Below are 22,278 nucleotides of genomic sequence, written 5' to 3' on the forward strand. Positions count from 1 at the left end.
CATCAGCTTTGAATGCCTCAATCTTAAGTACGAAAAGATGGGCAAAGGTTACTAGATATCCCAAGAATACCTCTAACAGGAGAGACAGGCATCAACAAACAATTTAAAAAAAAAGAAGGGAAACAGTTGATGAAGGGAACAGAAGAAACCTAAACATAATTGGTAACTTTGGAGAGAAAAAAGAATACATTCATTAAAAAACAAAAAAGTGGGTGCCTGGGTGGCTCAGTGGGGTAAGCCTCTGCCTTCAGCTCAGGTCATGGTCTCAGCACATCGGGCTCTCTGCTCAGTGGGGAGCCTGCTCCCCCCACCCCCCGCCTGCCTCTCTGCCTCCTTGTGATCTCTCTCTCTGTCAAATAACTAATAAAATCTTTTAAAAAATAAAAAAATAAAGGCAGAATAAATGCTGATTCCTTAAAAAAAAGTATCCAAAAAAAGTCATTCAGAAAATAATATATGGAAGCTAGAAAATAAAGCTGAGGAAATTCTCCTGATTTAAAAAAAAAAAAGGGCAAAAAGGTTAAAAACTGAAAATAAGAGAAAAAATACATAATTAACTTAAAGTACATTTCAAAAAAAAAAAAATCCAACATTCAACTAATAGAGGTTCCTGAAATAGAAGGGATAAAAACAGAAAATTTCCCAGGACTGATAGTCACAACTTGCCAGGCTGAAAGGGCTCACTAAGTATACGGCATTACGAATAAAAAAAACAGACTTTTAAACATATCATGAAATTCCAGGATATTTGAGATAAAGAAGATCCTAAAGCCTTCGGAGAGAAAAATCACAGGTCACAAAAGCTTGAGAATCACAATAGCACAGGGTTTCAGGAGCAACAACAAAATGTATGAATAAGTGGATTCAAAAGGGCCTACCTACAAGTCTACAGCCTAGCAAATTATCAGTGGAGTGAGAGATTAAACTATACCCATTTCACACATGCAAGTCTCAAAAAATTTACATCCCATTAACCCTCCCTAGGAAGCTAAGGAAGGATATACTCTACCAAACAAGGAAGTACACCATAACGCAGTGGCTATGGGATCCAGGAAACAGAAGAGGGGTATAAGAAATGACCAGGGTGATAGTGGAGAGAAATCCCAGGGCAATAGCTGTGCCCCAGGGATAGAGAACAATCAAGGTCCCTATCATGGGCTGAATTGTGCCACTCCACCCCTGATAAATTCTCATGTTGAAGTCACCCTAACCTCCAGAATCTCAAGAGTATGATTACATTTGAAAACAGGGTCTTTAAAGAGGTAATACATTTATTTTTTTTTAATTTTTTTTAAAGTTCTGTTTTTTTGTGTTTTTTTTAGATTTTTATTTATTTATTTGACAGATAGAGATCACAAGTAGGCAGAGAGGCAGGCACAGAGAGAGAGAGGGAAGCAGGCTCCCCACTGAGCAGAGAGCCCGATGTGGGGCTCGATCCCAGGATCCTGGGATCATGACCCGAGGCGAAGGCAGAGGCCTCAACCCACTGAGCCACCCAGGTGCCCCAGAGGTAATACATTTAAACAAGGTCATAAGGGTGGCATCAATCCAGTATGACTGGTGTCCTAGTAAGAGGGAATCTGAACAGTCTCAGCTGGAAGACCATGTAAGGACAAAGGGAGAAGATGGCCATCTCTAAACACAGAAGAGACCAGCCCTGCCGACACCTTCAGTTCGTACGTGTAGCCCCCAGAACTGTGAGAACGTAAATTTCTGTTGTGAGAATGTAAATTTCTGTTGTTTAGACGGCCCAAGCTTGTGCTTTGTTAAGGCAGCCCTAGCATCCTAACTCAGCGCCCAACCAGGAAAAGGCCAGGAGGGTTCCGGGGATATTTCAGACAAAAAAGGATCTGGGTCTGTCCTACCCATATGAAGAGAAATGTTACAGTGGTGTGGGGATCTTGGGGATGAACTGGTGATAGATGCAGGGAAAGAAGCAAACAAGGCAAAATGAGGACAAAAGCAGTGTAAGAAAGGAGCTCAGCATACTATGGCTCAGGAGGAACTAGGAACAGGAGCTTAGAATACTGACTGAACCAGAAGTTGGGAGAGAATGCTACTGAGGGTAAGAACAGAAGTGTGCATGTGGGTAAATGATGTGCATGAGCTAAATTCGTATTCTCCATGGCAGGAGAAGCAGTAAGTGGCAAAATAAACCTAGTATTAAAAGACGGAGGCAAATACTAGAAGATAATGCAAAAATATTTAGTGTTCGGGGCGCCTAGGTGGCTCAGTTAAGCATCTACTCCGAGTTCAATGGAGCCTTGCATTGGGCTCAGAACTCAGCTCGGAGCCTGCTGAGGATTCATTCCCTTGCTCGCTCTGCCCCTCCCCCTCTCCCTCTCCAACAAACATTTAGTGTTTGCCTTTGGGCTGTGATACCGGTGGGGCAGGGGGAGGGACTGTTCTTTTCCACTGTAATCTCAGTAGAACTATTTGAATTTTAAACTACTACATGTTTTTTAAATAAAAATGAAAACTTTAAAAAAGCTTAGGGGCACCTGGGTGGCTCAGTGGGTTAAAGCCTCTGCCTTCGGCTCCGGTCATGATCCCAGAGTCCTGGGATCGAGCCCCGCATCGGGCTCTCTGCTCAGCAGGGAGCCTGCTTCCCTTCCTCTCCCTCTGCCTGTCTCTGCCTACTTGTGATCTCTGTCTTTCAAATAAATAAATAAAATCTTAAGAAAAAAAAAAAAAAAGCTTAAAAGGCTACTGAAGACCTTTAAAAAAATGGAAGTGGCTGGTGCCTTTAGCCAGAAGACTTTTAAGGGGTATGGTGCAAGTAGAAACCAGAACTCTAGTATGGTGAAGAATAAATGAGACATGAGAAAGCGAAAGCAGCCTCTTTTTTTGTTGTTGTTTGTTTGTTTTTAAGGAGTTTAGTTTTTTAACAAACCATGTTGACTGAAATGGGAAGGGGACAGAGCGGACGACAGGGTCACATTTTCTGAAGGCAGCAGTACTTCTAAGGAGAGCACTTCTGCTGGCAACGGCCTCCTTGGAAACTGCTTGTTAACGAAAACCATCAGAGTAGCTGGATTCCCACGCCTGCCCCGCTTGTTCTTTCCCGTACGCCTCACCATCTGTCTGGCTCCAGTTTCAGTCCATGTGAGCCTTCAAGGTGTAGCCACAAGAGCAGCCTTTCAGCAAGAAGAACTTCCAAATCTGTTACATGTGGCAAGCCGAGGACCACTTCCTGAGCATCTCAGATGATGGGCAGCAGCGTGACGGAGCTAATGAGACACAGGCCAGGGAACTGGCCGAACTAGAGCACTTCCACGCGGTCAGGTTCCACATGTTGCTCAGATGGAAAAGAGGATAAAGAAAATGCCTGTCGCATGCAGTATGAGACATTCTAGGATACAAATCTTCAAAGTCAGAGGCTTTAAAAAAAAAATTAAGCCAAGCTGCCCAAGTACTCATTGAACATCTACTGAGGCTTAGGATGTCATGTTGGTGAGACACTTTATTGAGCAAACGGGTCTCTGGCTCCCTCTGCAACTAAAAATATTTAACACCTGCCAAGTGACCCATCTGTATGTTCCAGAGGTATACCAGCAGGAAAGAGAACAGAAAAAGTCAAGATCAAGGTACCACTCTACTGTAAGGCAAGAGCAAAAAGATCCCAGTGGGTTATGTTCAACAGACAAGTAATAAAACAAGGAGCCATCCTTGTCCACAAGTCTTCCAGACATCCCAGGCTTCAAGTGTTGTATCCTATTTTGTTCATTAAAGAACTTCTGTAGTCTATAAAAGTTTTCAAGTTTTCTGAATAGTTCTACCCAGTTGGTAACAATTACCCTGTCAGGTAAATTAACCAGCATTCTGGTTTATCAGTTTCTCTTGCCCAGGTGAGAGTCTATTACTGAAAAGTTTATCTGTTCTTGTGTTAGATGGTATATCTGACAATTCAGTGAAAGAAGTTGGTCAAATCCCACAACAGACTACCAAAGAAAGAAATGTCTAACCACAAAAATACAATTACTAGGGGCAGCTGGGTGGCTCAGTCAGTTAAGCGTCTGCCTTTGGCTCAGGTCATGATCTCAGGATCCTGGGATCGGGCCTCGCATCGGGCCTGCTTCTCCCTCTCCCTCTGCCTGCTGCTCTGCCTACTTGTGCTCTCTACCTCTCTCAAACAAATAAAGTCTTAAAAAAAAAATACCATAACTAACTTCAAGTAGATTTTAAAGAGATTGTCTCTTAGGTAGGTTTTTTTTTTTTTTTTTTTAAAGATTTTATTTATTTATTTGACAGAGAGAAATCACAAGTAGGCAGAGAGGCAGGCAGAGAGAGAGGAGGAAGCAGGCTCCCTGCTGAGCAGAAAGCCCGATGTGGGGCTCGAACCCAGGACCTGGGATCATGACCTGAGCTGAAGGCAGCGGCTCAACCCACTGAGCCACCCAGGCGCCCCTCTTAGGTAGGTTTTAATAGAAATCTTGAACAGTTAGGGGAAAAAAAAAGATAGCCTTAATGATTGGGCCAATAATAGAACATGACAAAAACACCAGAAAGTTCTGCACATACCCTCCTATCACAAGTCTAGTCAGAAAGAAACACATCGATAAGGAAGACAGAATTTTTTAAAAATAATTTACAAGGGAAATTCTTTATTACTTTCTCAGTCCTAAAATACCATCTTCCTTTAAAAAAAAATGTAAGACTGAATGACAGATTATTTCCTTTACTGTTGCAAATACTGCAAATTTATCAACAAAGAGGTATCAATGTAATTTTTCTTTAAGCTTGAACACATGAGGGAGCAATAAAATAGATTATAAACCTCACATTTGACCTGATCTTATAAAAAGTCACTTTAACTGTCTTCAGTCCTGCTCTATCTGCAGAGAGATTTCTAGGACAGGTTTGTGTCATTCGGTCCATCCACAATAGGTTGGATAGGAGAGTCTGTAGTAATTGCCTGGATACCACACTGTATTCTGGGCTGCTTGACTGGCGTTTGGCTTTACATTCCAAGAGTACCTCCTTTGTGAATAGTCCTCTCCAGGGGGACCAGGAGGAGGGATATGGCCTCTCTGGTAAATGTTCTGGTTCTGTGAAAATTTTCTTAAAGAAAACAAAAAGTAATGTATTATTATTAGTTTTAATAAAATATCTTAATAAGTTTTATAAAATAATACACAAACACTCAGGTTCTACTGTCTTCTCCTTGTACAACCTTAGCAGATAAACTGCTTCATCTTTGGATTTCTTAGTTCTTTATAAAATGGAGGTAATACCTTCCATCTTCATGGGTGGTTTTCAAGGTAAATTAAGACAATGTATTTAAATTACCTACCATACACCTTGGCACACAGTAGGTTCCCAAGAGCTATCCCAACACTTCCCTACAGAGATAAATGCCCACACTTTTCTAATCAAATACTTTCTCCCCAAGTCCTGCAGAGTTGATGTAGACAGTATTAAGGTATTTTTTTTTAAAAAAAGAAAGCTGCTTTCATTGTATAAATACATATATAAATTAGCTATAAAGTATAGAAATTCTAATTATTAACTACACATGCAACAAATTTGGGAAATTAAGATTGAAACTTAATTGTTTCAAAAGCAAGATCAGTAAATGTAATATATCATACTGGAATTTTACTATTTTTCCTTATAATTTGTATTTACTCTTTAAATAACAACCTTCCTTATTCTGCAAACTTTACCACTATTAATAGAGCCTAAGAATGCAAGATCCTTCTTGGTAATCACATCAAACTTTTGGCTTAAACTAAGTTTAGAATCAGTGAAATTTTCCAAGTCATTTTCCCAACTGCCTCTGAAAATTCACATATTCCCTCCCATCCTATCCTTTATTTTCCAGCCCTGAATGCAAAATATGGAGCAAATGATACCTCTGGTCAGCTAGAAACATCGGTTTTCACCATTTTCATGTGTTTGCACTAATTTACAATATAAATTTCTATTTCAATTCTAGAAAAGAGGACAGAAGAGATACCTTACTGACTGCTGCAAATCCTGGGTTTGGCTGTGGAAATGCCGAGAAGGTACTGGGTAACCCTGGGTCTGATGTAGGTTATACCAATGTCCTTGGTTAACAGGCTTATACAGTGGTGTGGACTGGTTAATAGTAGTGTGGACTGGTTCCATCATGTGTGTTACATCTTCAAAACCACTTGATCTGGATACACTGGAATCCCAATTCCTCAAAGAGAATGTTTCCACACAGTATTACTGGTTTCCAAATTCCGTAGCAATTTAGTGACGATATTTTGGCCCATGAAAATAACAATCCCATCCTCCCCTCCCTGTTCATTTAAAGTTCCCTGAGCAAGTAAATAAGGTACAAGAAGAATGAACACATACAACTTCAATGATGTAAAAACAGATCTCCCTAACCATAGATCTCACATATAAAATGCAACTTACCTTCTGATGGGACCTTTCTGAAGGTCTTCAATATAGTTTTGTCTTTCCAAACAATGTCCGCGGCACCTATTGAATACTGAAGAGTGGCTGAACTGTTAAAAATCACTACAAAAAGCAAATCTTTCCCAGAGAAAGCAGGTCAAAGCTGAAAGCCACTGACTAATCACTCAGGCAGTTATATCTCACTATTTCCAGATATATCCCTTTATAAACTTTTGGCAAAAGAATGTATTGTGTCAGAGCAAATGAATTACAAATTCTTTTTTCCAAAATCTGAGAAATTCATCTACATTTCCACCTTCAACTTTTATAAAAAGAAAAAATAGTGACAACCCTTATACTTACATTCAATTGCATCATCTGGCCTCATGCCTTGTACATCAATCAAGTATCTAACAAAACAACATAATTCAAGTCATTTATATATATGAATAGAAAAAAATCAAGTGTTTTCAAAAAAGGTCCAATTTCACTTACATATATAAAAATCCTAAGAAAATATTAGCACATCTAATCCCATAATTAAAGAATGATATATCATGACCACAAAAAGACTTTATTCCAAGGATGACCCAACTCTAGCAAATCTATTAATATAATTATTTACATTAATACAACAATTTAATTACTAAATGAAAGAGAAGAAAATAAAGGACCAAACTGGCAGATGTTAAAAAGGTATCTGATAAAAATACAACAGTTATTTTTGGGTTTGTTTTTTAAGATTTTATTTAAGAGACAGAGAGTTAGAGAGCAGAGCAGGGGGTAGTGGCAGAGGGAGAGGTAGAAGCAGGGTCCCTGTTGAGCAGGGAGTCCAACACGGGGCTCAATCCCAGGGCCCTGGGATCATGACCTGAACTGAAGGCAGATGCTTAACCTACTGAGCCACCCAGGCGCCCCACAACAGTCATTTTTATCAAAGTGTTTTGTATACTAGAAACAGGACACTTAATTAATATGACAGAGTATTTATCAGGAACCAACAACAGAAAAAGACAAATTGGGAAAAATACTAACTCAAATCTAAATACTATCTAACCAACACTATGGGCCAGAAGCTTAGGAGTCACCGCCACTGCCAGCCATTTCTCCCTCACCCTCACCTTCAACACACTACCAAGTCCTAACAATGAATAGCTCTAGAATATGTCCACATCTTTCCTCCCAAATGACCACCACACCCTGGTCCAAGCCACCATCATGCCTTGATTTCTACAAAGCCTAACATTTCTCCTTGCTTCCACTCTTCCTCCCTACAGTATATTCTCCATTTAGCATCAAAAGGATGGCTTGATAATGCAACTGTGATTATGTTCTACATACTCACCCTTAACAAAAAACGTTCAATGGTTTTCAATTACTCTTAAGTCCAAACACAGACTCGCATGATCTAGTTCCTCCCCGTACTTCCAGCTCCATTGTAAACTTTAAAGTAATCTTTGGCACTTGAACTCAAGACACCAAGATCAAGAGTCATATGCCCTTCTGAGTCAGCCAGGTGCCCCTCCACCTCCATTTTAAACTTTTTTTTTTTTTTAAGTAATCTCAAAAAAAAAAAAAAAAAAAAAAAAGGAAAAAAAAAGTAATCTATACCAGGGCTCAAACTCCTGACCCTGAGATCAAGAGTCAAATGCTCTACCGACTGAGCCAGCCAGGCACTCCCACACCCAATGCCCCCCCCCCTTTTTTTTAACTTTTCTGCTCCATTTTAACATCGTATTTCCCATGGCCCAGCCTCCCTGGCTCGTTCCAACACAGCATATGCTTTCCTATTATCAGTCTTTGCTGTTCCTTATGCCTAGAATTCTCTCCCCAGTGTCTAACAGTATCTAACCTCATCATCCTTCAGGTATCAGCCCAAACAACCCCAAAGAAACATTCTGTATTCTCCATGCTAAGGTCAAATCCCCCCATTAATATGCTCTCACGTACCATGTCCCTCTCTTTGGCATTTATCAGATCTGTAATCCCACATGCATATGTGTGATTCCTGAATGTCTATTCATACTCTCTTGACTATTAAGAGTTCACAAAAGGCAAGTCAAGTCTCTGAGGTCTTTCTGCTAGCACCCAGCACAGTGCTTACACAGAGCAGACGCTCAGTCTTTTCTGAACGAACAAACGTATCAATACTTTGATTCAGAAATTCCATTCTGAGTGAAATTATCTGAGAAAATAGCATATATATTCAAATTTGTTCATACAGGAATGTTCATTGATTCAATGTTTTAAAATATTAAAAACTACTGACTTTTATGTTCATCAGAAAACAATGAAACATTGCAGCTTCTAAAAAAGAATGAGGTTTCCAAATATTTTCATAGGAAGATGTCCACAATATATTAAATTATAAAACGGGATGTCTAAATATTAACACCATTAAATTACATGTATATACTTATATCTGTCTGCATATTTAAGTCTGAAAAATACGTAGTAAATTATTACTGCTCGTAATCTCTGGGTGGGGAGCAAGACTGCTTTCTAAACTTACATACATTTCAATACTGACTGCATTTTTTGCAACTAGCTTACGCTATTATTGCAAACAAAACAACTTAAACGTGGTCTGTCTCCTGGGGTTGGCAACTCACCGGCAGATGAGATAGCCAGTCCTGTTTAAACCGTGGGTACAATGAACACCAATAAGTTTGTCTACAAAATAAGGAATACAGAGTTAAATAAGTGAAGTAGATACACTTAAAACAAATTCTACTATTTTCTTTAGAGTACCATTTATTAGTTGCCACTACCACAACCCTGAAAAGGAATAACTGATAAGGAGTGTGTTATTTTAGGAATATACTCTAAAGAATTATTTCACATAAAGTCGAAATTCACTGCCCCTGAGAAATTCTGCATAGCCCCTATTAGAAGCAATCGTGTAAACTGGGGAAGGCCTAGTCAGGTACGAACAGCCAGAATGGCATGGAGATGAACCCAGCTTCTTACTATAGAATGTCCATTAGTAACTGATTTAATTATAGAAAATGAATGCAAAAAACCCCCCGAAAAACAGGCTAGAAGAATCAAACTTTTTTTTGAGTAAAACAAATCAAATGCCTTTTCTTTGGATACTGAATATGAAAAAGAACAGTTTCTGCGGGATTCTTGAATTCCCAAAGTGCTTCCATCCCTGCTCTCATTTGCTGCTCCTCACGCCCCACAGTCTGCGTGCCCGTGAAGCGCCCAGGAGAGCAGCGCTGCTCATATCTCCTGATGAAAAAGTCAGACTTGGTGATGGAAGCCCAAGCTGCAAAGCAGGCAGACAGAGCAAAGATTAGAATCAAGTCTAAGATTTTTCCAGCTGTGCCATAGTATCTCTTAGTCCATCGTTTAAAAAAATTACGTGAGAGGTGCCTGCGTAGCTCAGATGGTTAAGTGTCTGCTTTTGGCTCATGTCATGATCTCTGGGCCCTGGGACTGAGCTCCACCTCGGAATCCCGGCTCAGCACGGAGTCTGCTTCTCCCCCTCCCTCTGCCTCTCCCCCTACACATGTTCTCTCTATCTCTCTGTCTCGAATAAAATCTTAAAAAATAAAATAAATTTAAAGTGTGTGAGAAATTAAATAAACGATTAAGTGTAGTTGATCTCTGCAAAATGTATGCCTGTGACTAGGTGGTGTCTGGTAGGAAAGCACTCGTCACCTGCCTGGGTTACTGTTTCCCTACCTCTAAATCTTGTCTATTTCAAGTAATTCTTCATATAGAAGATGTGGATCTTCCTAAAATACAAACTCGTAGGATTGCTCCCTTACTGAAAAATCTCCATTTGGGGGACGCCTGGGTGGCTCAGTGGATTAAGCCACTGCCTTCGGCTCAGGTCATGATCCCAGGGTCCTGGGATCGAGTCCCGCATCGGGCTCCTTGCTCAGCAGGGAGCCTGCTTCTCTCTCTGCCTGCTTGTGTGCTCTCTCTCTCCTTCTCCCTGACAAATAAATAAATAAATAAAATCTTAAAAAAAAAAAAAAAATCTCCATTTGGCATAGAAAAAAGCCCAAACTTTCAGCAAAGTATTTAGAACTCTTTAAAAACGGTTTATCAGTCTCTCCATCTGAACTGTATGTCCACAATGATTCAAACCAGGACTTCCAGGGACCTCTATGATCCACCTCCTCCTGCCCCCCTTCCTAGAACAGACCCCATTTTCTATGGCCCTGACCTCACACACGTTCCCCACCGCAGCTGCACTGGTCTGCAGCTGCGCCGAGCATAGTCCTGCCTCAGGGGCTTTGCACCTACTATTCCCTCTGCTTGGCAACACTCTGTCCCCCCAAACTTCCCAGATATCCAATGGTTCCTCATTTCTTTTAAGGCTCTACTCAAATGACATCTTAATAGAGAGGCCTTCCCTGATCACCAAACACAGGCCCTCACTTCTGAATCCTGCTGGTTATTCTCCAAAGCACGTCATCACCATCTAACATTTCCTATAGTTCCTTATTTATCCCTGTCCCCCACTAGAATGCAGAGTATAGAAGAGCAAGAACTTTCTTCCGTTCTGCTTCCTAGAACAGTGCCTTTAACTTAAAAGGTGTCCTATAAATGTTTGTTGAAATTCAACAGGTGAATTCTATGCCCTTTCACGCTATCCTCTGGTCATTACAGAGGCTGCCGCTCCTGGGCACAAGGTCAAGGCCTGTGCCTTTTGCACTTGTTCCCCAAACCTGAATACTCCTTTTCTCATTCTGGCAAAATCCTCTTCCCCACAGCCTAGCTCAAATGCTATCTCCTCGGTCAGGCCTCCCTCAGCCTCTCCTCCATATTCCTGTTGCACTTAATTCTTTTATTATAATTAACCCACTCTCTTATAGTTACCACACGTTCGTCTTCCCAGATACTGTCAGTTTCTAATGAACCTCTGTATCCCTGGGCCCTGCCAACAAATCTAAAAGGCTCTCAGCATTTACTGAATCAAGGTATTTTCTGAGCCTCTACTGGCTCCAGGGAGTGAAGAGTGGAGCGTCCTCCTCTTCATCAGGGAGCCTGGTGTCTGTGGGAGGGACTTAGAGCAGAAGGAGCCAAAATGGATCAAAAGCAAGCTCTCCAGACTGCCAGGGCTGAGAGCTCAGTGAAGTCAGCACAACACAGGCAGGAGACCAACATGGGACAGCACGTGAACAAACAAGACTGACGGCCCTGTTCACACGGACTCACGGAACCGAAGGGATACTGTACAGCAGCCACACACACAGGAGCCGGGGAGCCACGAGCAGCCCGGCAGCCGCACCCTAACGTCCTACGAGGCAATGTTTTCGAGACGAGTTAATAAAAATCAGAAAGTCTACCTCTTTCATAGATGCCGTGGTTGTCAGAGGCAAGGCCAAGCCTCCCAAGTTTTAAAGTAGAGGGAAGATCTGGGAGCAGGGCTTAAGATATTGAAAAGCCAGTGCTTGCATGAGGCAACCAGTTTACAGTTTGAAAAATTATCTTAAAATTCCCATCTCTTTCTCTCTCGCCTCCCATCCCCTATTTTCCCACCTCCATCTCTATTTTTTCTCTCCTACTCCCTGTTTTATGTGTCTGTGTATATATATATGGAATATTTACTCTCTGTCATATTTACTTAACAAAATATAGGCTCCTCAAGCTAAATTTAGAGAACAAAATGAGCACTTGGTCCTACAGATTGGTGGCTTTCCAAAGACTAAAGATTCCTCAGTCTTAAAATATGGCAAATACCACATTCTTTCTGATAGCCAGGTACAGAAATAGGTAGGTGGATCCTTAAAATTCAGAAGCTAATAGCTTGCTAAGATCTATTGCCCACGGAGTAAGACAGATTTTGAAGCAGGAACAAGAAACGCCAGCTTTTTAGGTCCTTCCTTGTCTGAATGAGAGGTGGAAGTGTCCTTGGGCATCTACCCAAAGTGGAAAACCAGCAGGAATATCTGAGATGTGCACAATGGAGAGGCCATGCCCCGGGCGCACCTTATCTTGCTCTGCTTCCAGAGCTCCGTCTCACTCCAAACCTTTCCCTTTTGTTGTCTCTTTTATATACACTAAGACCTTGACATCTTTTTTCCTTGTTTTCAGCAGGGGGTCACACAAGCCATGCTCCCCATACCCTTTGACCCAATACCCTGACTTCCTTAACCTTTCCCCTCACACCTCTCACCTCTGAACCAATACATGAGATAAAAGAATGTTTTTATTTTAGTATATATTTCCCAAATATTTTAAAAGGAGATGAGGAAACTAGTTCACATTTCTCATTAAAGCCATTTGTCAAACTAAATTGTTAATCTATGACCATAAAAGGAAGAACACTTCAATCTATCTCCACCATCTGACAATTCTACCTTAACATTAGCAAACACAAGCCTAATGTTAAAACTATTAAACACACTAAAAGTCCCAGCCCCATTCAAAATGCATACCAAAGTTCAGGTAAAAGAAAAAACAGCAACAAACTCACCGTTATCTCTATTTTCTTTTAAAAACTCATTAACAGCACATTTGAATTTAAAAATAGTGTCGTCATCAGGCACCTGATGCCCAATTGTATAAATTTTTAAGTAAGGAATAGTTTCTGGAAAGTCCTATAAGGCAAAACCATGAAAATGCATATTATTTCATTTGTAAGGAAAGAAGTAAAAAGTAACCAGAGAAGCCAGAATATAAACCAAGAGATTATTAATAAACATAGTTTGTCAGTAATTCTGATAAAAGAGCCATTTTTCCCAAGCTGTTCCAACCAGGAAGTACCATCTGATTTTCACTGAAACTACAGAATGGGGAATAAAAACACCCTACAGAGGGACAGGCAATAGGCATACAAACCAGAAAGCTGAGTCCATATGAATAAATGCAGATAAAATGATGAGTAAGTAGTTCTACTAAATATTTTATATCTTGAGGGTTATTAGGCAGCTGTGATTTAAGCAGAACAGGAGAACAGTGTCAGAAAAACTGGGATTTTGTATTGTAGAGAAAGCAAATTGCAGGCACTGTCGAGAACTGGTATTCTTGGGGTGGGAGAAATTAGACCCCAATAAAAGATGAGGTTAAATGAAAATCCTGTAGTTCTGAATTAAAATGGAAAGTACTAGTATGAACCTATGATTTGTTTTATATTAAAAACACACAAACACATTTCCTAGCCCTGAGCCCAGAAGAAGCCTAGAAACAACTAATGTCATGTCCAAAGGACTCAAGAGCCACCCTGAGAAGCAACTGGGCAAAGACAGGGCCTCAATTTGTGCCTCAATGAGAATAATAGCTGCAATGAAGTCCATAATGATACAAAAAGTAAATAAATAAAATTTACTGGGTACCACCAGAGGGTATTAGTACATCAACTCATCATTTTGACGCCTGTTAAATAAAAGGAAAGAAACATGCTTCTACAACTGGGCAACCAAATAGATGAGGAGGAGGAGGAAGCTTCTCTTGATAAAAATATACCCAGCTCATAAATGAAAAAGGAATAGAATTCATTATTTTTTGAAGTCCCAAATGAATTAATGGATGTAGGTATCAATCATCAATGACTACTAGTATCACAGAAAGAGATAATCACTTCTATGTCTCCACAGAAGAACACATCATCACTCCTGAAACTGTCTTGCGAAAAACAAAAACAAAAACAACACAAAAAACAAACAAACAAAAACCCAAACAAGCCTGAATCTGATCAAGCCTCTAGGTCCAACTACCAATTTATAGGAAATAAAAGGACTAAAGAATATGTTAACAACACACGGGGAGGGAATCATCAAATCAGAATGAACAAAATACCTGGTTTCTCCAAAAAATATAATTCACCAGGGGGAAAAAAAAAGTGAGAGAGACATGGAGGGAGAACCTACAGACTAAATGAGATGTGAGAGACCTAATAAACCAAGTGTGGACCTTATTTGGATTTAATTCAAGCTCTTAAAAAACATTTTTTATGACACTTAGAAGACAACTGAAAATTTGAGCACTGACTGGATACTGAATGCTAAATAATGATAGTAAAAAATAAAAGTCCTACATTTTAAATATAAATACCAAAAATATACAGGTTAAATTATATGATCTATGGGATCTGCTTCAAAATAATATGGGATGGGGGTGAAACCAGTAGGTGTACAGATGAAACACGATAGCCATCAATTAATAAAGATTAAAGCTGGATGAGTTCGTGGGTGTACAACGATTACCCAAAGTATTATGTCTGTTTCTGTATATTTTTAAAACTTGCGATAAGTGTTTAAAAACAAACGACAACGGAAAACAGTCTGATGGTTTCTCGAAAGTTTCTAAACATAAAACTATCATGATCCAGTAACTCCATTCCTACCTATACATCTAGAGGAGCTGAAAGCAAGGCTCTGACCCAGTACTGGTACACCAGTATTCACAGCAGCATTATTCACAATAGCCAAAAAGTGGAAATAACTCAAGTGTCCATCAAAGGTGAACGGATAAACAAAACAGCGAATGTACTCATAATGGAGTATTACTCAGCCATAAAAAGGAGTGACATTTTGTTACATGGATGAACCTTGAAAACATTATGTTTAGTGAAGTAAGTCGGACACTGGACAAATATTGTATGATTCCACTTATATGAAGTACTTAGAATAGTCAAATTCACAGAGACAGAAACTAGCATAGAGGTTACTGCTGCAGGGAGAGGAAGTGGGATTATTTAATGGGTATAGTTTTGGTTTAGGATGATGAAAAAGTTCTGGTTAAAGACAGTGATAATGGTTACACAACATTGTCAATGTATCTAATGCTACCAAATTGTATGCTTATGAACGCTTAAGATGATTATTTATGTGTATCTGACCACAATAAAAAAAAAAAACCAAGAGGAATAACTGAATTCAAGTGTCAATTCTTCCTTTTTTGAGACTCAAGTTCTATCATCTATAGAATGAGCAACTGCAATCATCTATCCTCTGAGCTCAGTGCAGAGTAAGCACTCGGCAGGAGAGGTCAGTACTGCTAATGCTTCATCAGCAAAGGACTGTTGCGAGGATTAACTAAGTTAAAGCATGTAAAAGTACTTTTTAAATAGCAAACTGTTTTACAAATATTAATAAACATTAGGGGTTACTATTTCCAAGGCCATGAAATTGGTCACAAGGATAATTCCCTCCCACCAGGATGCCACACAGGCCAAGAGATTATATGGGCTCTTTTATCAAGAGATACTAGGAAAAGAAAAGCATGAAATTTAGAGAACAGTTGTCTTTTACCACAATGCTCACATGCTCAGGCAACTGCTTAAAATAAGTGCTAAAGACATAATGGATGTTCATTTCTTGCTACTATAGTTACTGAAAGTTTATTTCATTTTCAAAATATGGAACACAGAAGCTTATAGAATTTCTTCAGCACATACAGAGTCTACTATCCAATATTACAGTTTTTAGTTCCTGTCTTTAATCTCATTTTGAGACACCAATTGGAAATATGTACTTAAGGAAGCCACTAAGTTCCCTTTTTGAACTATTACCCATGGAAGAAAGCCAGCATTCACCTTAGCATAAGATGGCAATTCCTGAATTACTATGCATTATTATAGTAGCAGAAAGTAGGTTCTTTTCAATGAAGGGTTCCATTTACCTCTGGTTTATAATAGCGGTGAGTATAAGTTAAATCAATAATTAATCCAAGTTCTTCATTCTGTTTCTGGATTTTGTTAAAAAGATCCAAGGGTGAAAAACGTTCTTCTGGAGCAAGGTGCTTTTCAAAACTCTGTTAGAATGAAATAAGAAAGAGCAAACGTGTGCTTAAAATCCTTTTCCATTTATTCAAGCCTTGTGATGCCAACACAACAGATTTAAAGCAAAGTTTCCACTCTGCTGGAATTTACAAGCTACGTTACAATCCTTTCTTCTAGAGATGAGAGGGAAGAAAATAAGCTCACTTCTTTGTATTTCTGTGTTTGTTTTATGTTGATCTCCCAACCAGACTTTAACTCTCAGAAGGCAGGGACCACATCAATTCTGCCCACCATTGTATGTCCAGCTCCACACAGAACACCTGTAAATAGGTACTTTTAAGTACTTCTTGAGTACTTACATATACGAAAGGTGGCTTTTATTGCTAAATATTCTTTTATGTATTTGGCTTATTTACATACTCTGCTCATTGGTCTGTTTGGTTATTCAAATGCCACAACACACTTTTTTTTTTTTTATTAACAGACTAGCTTTTACAGCAGTTCCAGGTTCAAAGCAAAACTGAGCAGAAAGCAGAGTTCCCTCTTACCTTACCCTTTCTCCTTTACCCCCACACAGCTTCCCCCCATCAACATTCCATACCATTGTGGTCCATTTGTTAGAATGGACCAACACTGACATGTCATTTTCAAATCAGTATGTAACATACATTCTATGGGTTCTGACCAATGTATGACCTATATTTAGCCTTATAGTATCACACAGAATAGTTTCACTGCCCTGAAAATTCCCTGTGCCCTAGCAACACTTTTAATATAGGCTTAATACCTGGCAGGGCTACATGATCCCTTCCACCATTATTCCTCTTTCTCAGAATTTTCCTGGCTATTTAGGTTTACTTTTCTCTATGAGTTTTAGAATTGTCCTATTTGAGATGATGTTAAATTTATAATAAATTAATTAGGAAGATTTGACAGATTGATGATGTTGTCTTCCACACAATACTGTGAAAGTTTTGAAGAGTAAATTAATTACAGTAAGGCATACAATCTCTCCAGTAAGCTTTTTTGGTTTTTTTTTAAGATTTAATTTATTTATTTGGCAGAGAGAGACACAGCAAGAGAGGGAACACAAACAGGGGGAGTGGGAGAGGGAAAAGCAGGCTTCCTGCTGAGCAGGAAGCCCAATGTGGGGCTCGATCCCAGGATCCTGGGATCATGACCTGAGCCAAAGGCATACACCCAATGACTAAGCCACCCAGGCGCCCTGTCCAGTAAGCTTTTTACAGACTTAGGGCCGATGGATCAAATATCATCTCTAGCTGTGTGAACAACTAACTTTAAATAACTAATTTAAGTCACAAACCCTTTAGGAAGGCTTCCCGTCTGTTATCAACTCCCCCTCCTCTGAAATCCTTGATATTTCTTGCCATGGCATTTATGTGATACTTAACATACTCTAATTTATATTCCAATGTGCATGAGAACTGAGTGTCAAGTACTGGGACTGCTTTTCTTTGGGTGACTTCCATGAAACACACAAGAAATCAATGTCACATTTTACTCCCTGACTCAGAGCATGAGTAAGACCTGCAGTGGAGTGGTTATGCAGCTCTGTAATCCCCTTTACAGGGCCTAAATAACCGTATCATACAGGAAAGATTTGTGGCTGTGTGGAGGAAGGGAAACCACAGAGTCTTCCTATTTTCTATCTTGCTGATGTACTTTTAGGCAAGAGACTAAGCAGGGACTCTGGTAGAACCTCAGGAATCCACTTTTAGAGGCCATGGAGTAGGGAGTTAGGGAATTAGGACAATCGCACAGAGGAAAGGAGAAATATAGGAGATAATTCACAGTAACTGCAAATGGGAGGGGGTGTCCATTCCACAAATATTTGCTAATATTTATTACATGCTAAACATTGTTCAACTTATTCAACAGCACCATGCTTGGTGTTGATGGATGTGAATAAGAACCATATGTTTACCTTTATGAAAAGACTAGTTTTGAAGTCTAGATGCAGAAGAACTAACATACAGGTGAGAAAGGAACTCTGACCTATGAGTCACAAACTAAATAAATTCCCAATATATTCAAAGTAGGCTTTTCCAGATACCAATCCATTCTATGCTGGGCAGTTTAATGAGACATAAGTCTCTTCTCATTCTTTTTATACTAGCCAAATGTTATCCCCACCTATTCCTTCCTTAGTTCAAACAAAAACACAATTTTCAGGATCTCCTTGCTGAAATCTTGACTTATTAATCCACAGCATTGGGGTTTTTGGGGTGTTTATTGGTTATGATGATGGGAGTGAAGGGGTCTTATTAGCATTTAGTGAACAGGGGTTATGAAAGCTAGAAATCTTGACAAATTCCTTACAGTCCTACAAATGTGTCTCACACTTGAATTACTTTTTTTTTTTGTATGATAAGAGACTTTATTGCCCTGCAATTAAGAGTATTCAAATAGGGGCTCCTGAGTGGCTCAGTCGGTTAAGCATCTGCCTTTTGCTCAGGTCATGATCCCAGAGTCCTAGGATCAAGCCCCATGTCATGTCTAGCTAGCTCCTTGCTCAGCGGGAAGCCTGCTTCTCCCTCTCCCTCTGCCCCTCCCCCTGCTTGTGCACACGTTCTCTCTCTCTCTCTCTCAAATAAATAAAATAACTTTAATAATAATAAAAAAATAAAAATATTCCAACACGTGTTTTTCTACATAACTTGTGAGTGATCAACGTTAACTAAAATATTAATTTTCATCATCTGCTTCACTTCATGTCTTTTTGACCAAGTCTTCATTTTTTATTCCAACTGCATGTCTTTGAGGCAATGAAGAATTTTTTACCACCTTAGTTATGGACTGGAACATTCATTCCCCTGCAGCTACCTAAATGCTCATTACACGCAGTTGTGCTCCTAGTCATTTTATCGCAGCCATCCTCGGACACGTTTTCAGAAAACATCAGGACGACCTTCATTCAGCTTCACCTCACAGGCTCTGCTGCACCTCGAAGACCCCCACAACCCCAGAGACACTGCTGCTGGCCTGCATGGCCAACGGTGCCTCAGGGTGCGCCCTCCTTCAGGGGCCACCCGGAGAATGACTTTGGAATATCCTATTCAATGCTCGTACAGGTGAAAAACTGTTTCACAATTATCCAAGCCTTAGAACCTAACTTCATTTCACAAATAAACACGAGGTTTTTGGCCTAGTTTTAAAGTACATTGACTTTTCCAAGACAGTAATCACATTATCAGCCAAGTAAAGATCGTATACTAGGTTTTATTTGAAAATCTATTAAGAGCTGTTCACTATCATGGAAATTTCTGACAGCAAGGCAAGAAAACCCACCTAGTTCAACCTGGATTTGCAGTTTTTGTATTCATGATGGAAGTAATTGACTATGTTTTTATTTCTAAAATAGGCATGCCCAAATATTTACATACTGAAATTAATACATATTACTTTTTTATAAATTACTTCATTTATTGTGTATGTTATTGATTTCAGCATTACATTGATTTTTTTTCTTTAAAATTAAGTATGGAAGTAGTATTTATCTATGAATTTTATTTCAGAATAGTAAAGGGGATGTAACAAAGTTAACAAAGTATTTGCTATTAAAAAGGGAAAATGGAAGGGTGCCTGACATAGAGCATAAGACTTATTTTTTCTGTCCCTGAGATCAAGACCTGAGCTTAGATTAAGAGTCAGACACTCAACCAGCTGAGGCACCCAGGTGGCCCTGAGCATGGGACTCTTGACCTTGGGGTTGTGAGTTCAAGCCCCACACTGGATACAGAGATTACCATACAAAATAAAAACTTTTTAAAAAGGGCGGGGGGAGCGCCTGGGTGGCTCAGTTGGTTGAGCGGCTGCCTTCGGCTCAGGTCATGGTCCCGGACTTCCGGGATCGAGTCCCACATCGGGCTCCCAGCTCCTTGGGGAGTCTGCTTCTCCCTCTGACCTTCTCCTCTCTCATGCTCTCACTCATTCTCTCTCAAATAATAAATAAATAAAATCTTTAAAAAAAGGCGGGTCGGAGACACAGTGTGACATGCTCGAGCACGAATATTCTACACCATGAATTTGGATTTGTGAAAGAATACTGAATTTACTTTTGCTCACCTTTTTTAAAGGAACTTTGAAAGCAATGAAACGAGTCCCAGGCATCCGTTGTCCAATTGGGAGGTAGTCTTTCCACCTATTAATACATTTTTTGTTAGCCAAATTTTATGTTAGCCTGTCTCCCTGAATAGAATGAAGGCTCCCTGTAAATGGAAACCATAGCCCACACAGTAGGTCCCCTCTTCTCTTTGCTTTGAATTTTGCTGTTCCACTTACTCAACACCACCTAGTAACAACTTCCACTCTCTCAGACACAAGGCAACAAAACAGTGCAAAAGTCTCAACAAGTAAGGCAGATTTAAAGCCAGAGTTGGCCAGTACTGTTGTATCCCTGATAAAACCTAGACCAATCCTGAATACTAAGATGTCATTAATACCTACCTGTCGACTGAAATAATTTAAATTCAGTTCACTTCACTGTTTATTTTTAGTCCTTATACAACTGATGCCATCAAAATCAATCAATAGGAAACTTCAAGTTCATATTTTAAAAGACAACCTGATAGAAAAGGGGCTGTGAACCTCACTTAGTAATGTTAGGAGTCACAGCGAAAAGTGATACTTGAGCTGATGTCTGTAGGATGAGTTAGTTAAATAAGGTTAATTCAGTATAGCTGAAGCACAGAAAGTGAGGACAAAAGTGGCACAAGATGGGGCTGGAGAAGCAAAAGAAGAGTCTAGACTATGTAGAGTCTTAAAGACCATGGTAAAGAGTTTCTTTTTATTCTTAAAACAATGTTTTTGATATATGTTTTTGAGCAATATTTGAACTAGTCTATTAAAATGACTTCTTGTGTGAAGAATGGATTGGAAGGAAACAAGAGTAGATAAACGTACACTAGTTAGGACCTAACCGCAACAGATCAGTCAAATTCTGTATTTGGATGCTGACAGAAACTGACAGGTTAAAGATATTAAGGAGATAAAATGAAAGGGACCTGATGTAGAAGATGGAAGGAAAGGAAGGGCTCAAGGAATACAAGAGTTCAACGCACACACAAGCAAAGCCTCAAAATTAATCATTTGTACAGAAGCAGCTATCTCAAATGAGACGTGTTAGGAAGCAACAGTATCCCCTCTATGATTCCTAGAAACATTATAAATCAACTTTTTCGATGGAAAAGTTCGGATGTCCTGGTGGGTTTTTTCGCTCGAACTAGGTTCTTATTAGTCATATTTGCTGTGCCAAAATAACACAGATCGAGAAGCTGAGGGAGACTCCAATTTGGTAATTAAGGGGTTGTCCCCAACACTGGCAGTCCCATCTTAAGCCATCCCTCCGCATTTTACCGGAAAAGCAATGGCCAGAGCCTCGCTTTCAACAGAATGGGGAAAAATCAGAACCTCACAGATGATCGGATACCGTGGGCGGAACAGCTAGAGCATCGTGCCTCCCAGGTGGGGCGACCACAAGCGTTCGACCACAAGCGTTCGGCGGGGACAGGGACAGAGAGCAGGGACAGAGATGGAGCCCAGGCCCAGGAGCTCGGAGCTGGAGGGCCACGCCCCGGGGCCAAGGCAGATTACCTTTCCGGGACGTGGTTTCCGCGCTTCTTCTTGGCTGAGCTACGTCCAGAGAACGCGCGTCCCTGGCCCCAGCCGCCACGGGCACGATGCCACTGGCTCATCTGGGCCCCAAGATGCCGCCCACCCAACGGCAAGAGCGACAACGCCGCCAGCCCGGCGCCTTCGGTGCCAAAACAAGATCCGGGACCGGAAGCGAATAGGCAGCAACCCACGTCGTTCCCAGGCCCTTTGCTATTGCGCACGCGCCACCGACAGTCGTGATGACGTAACCACGCAGGCCGGCCGACTATAGTTTGATTACTAAACAGGAGTCGGGGAACTATAGTGCCCTCCTAAGCTGGGGGCCGGTAGCACAGGTTTGATGAGCACGTTGGTGCACTTCAGAATTCAAACAGTGCAGGATATGGAGTGAAAGTTAAGTCCCACTCTTCCAGTTCCTTGTGTAGTTCTTCCAGATATTTTCCAACTGCTCACATTCACACTTACTCTGTGTGTGTGTGTGTGTATATATATAAACATATGTAGGTATCTCCTATTTTATACAAAAGCAATGTAGTATATGTATCCTACAATCTATTTTGGATGCTGATTTTCCCAATTTATGCATACAT

The 22,278-nt window shown here is 40.2% G+C and overlaps 1 protein-coding gene across 1 annotated transcript; it reads right to left on the bottom strand.

Annotated features, from left to right (window-relative positions):
- Positions 1–4,579: 4,579 nt before the first annotated feature.
- On the bottom strand, positions 4,580–21,899 carry LOC111148110 (dual specificity phosphatase 11). The gene is made up of 9 exons (XM_022504522.1): positions 21,668–21,899; positions 20,141–20,216; positions 15,955–16,086; positions 12,809–12,932; positions 8,985–9,045; positions 6,736–6,782; positions 6,391–6,466; positions 5,960–6,166; positions 4,580–5,061 (listed from the first exon to the last, which is right to left on the bottom strand). Exons 1-9 carry the CDS (start codon positions 21,766–21,768, stop codon positions 4,866–4,868), a joined length of 1,020 nt encoding a protein of 339 aa, XP_022360230.1. The 5' UTR covers positions 21,769–21,899; the 3' UTR covers positions 4,580–4,865.
- Between the last annotated feature and the right edge of the window lie 379 nt (positions 21,900–22,278).

Source organism: Enhydra lutris, unplaced genomic scaffold, assembly GCF_002288905.1.
Source record: "Enhydra lutris kenyoni isolate GAN:26980312 unplaced genomic scaffold, ASM228890v2 scaffoldscaffold18, whole genome shotgun sequence".
NCBI classification, from domain to species: domain Eukaryota; kingdom Metazoa; phylum Chordata; class Mammalia; order Carnivora; family Mustelidae; genus Enhydra; species Enhydra lutris.

What these genes read in the sequence shown, in the direction of transcription:
- LOC111148110 (XM_022504522.1), bottom strand. Translation starts at nt 21,768, where the DNA reads ATGAGCCAGTGGCATCGTGCCCGTGGCGGCTGGGGCCAGGGACGCGCG. An exon ending in GGAAACCACGTCCCGGAAAG is followed by an intron (nt 20,217 to 21,667) that starts GTAATCTGCCTT and finishes ATGTATTAATAG; the next exon opens with GTGGAAAGACTACCTCCCAA. An exon ending in ACCGCTATTATAAACCAGAG is followed by an intron (nt 12,933 to 15,954) that starts GTAAATGGAACC and finishes TTTGCCTTATAG; the next exon opens with GACTTTCCAGAAACTATTCC.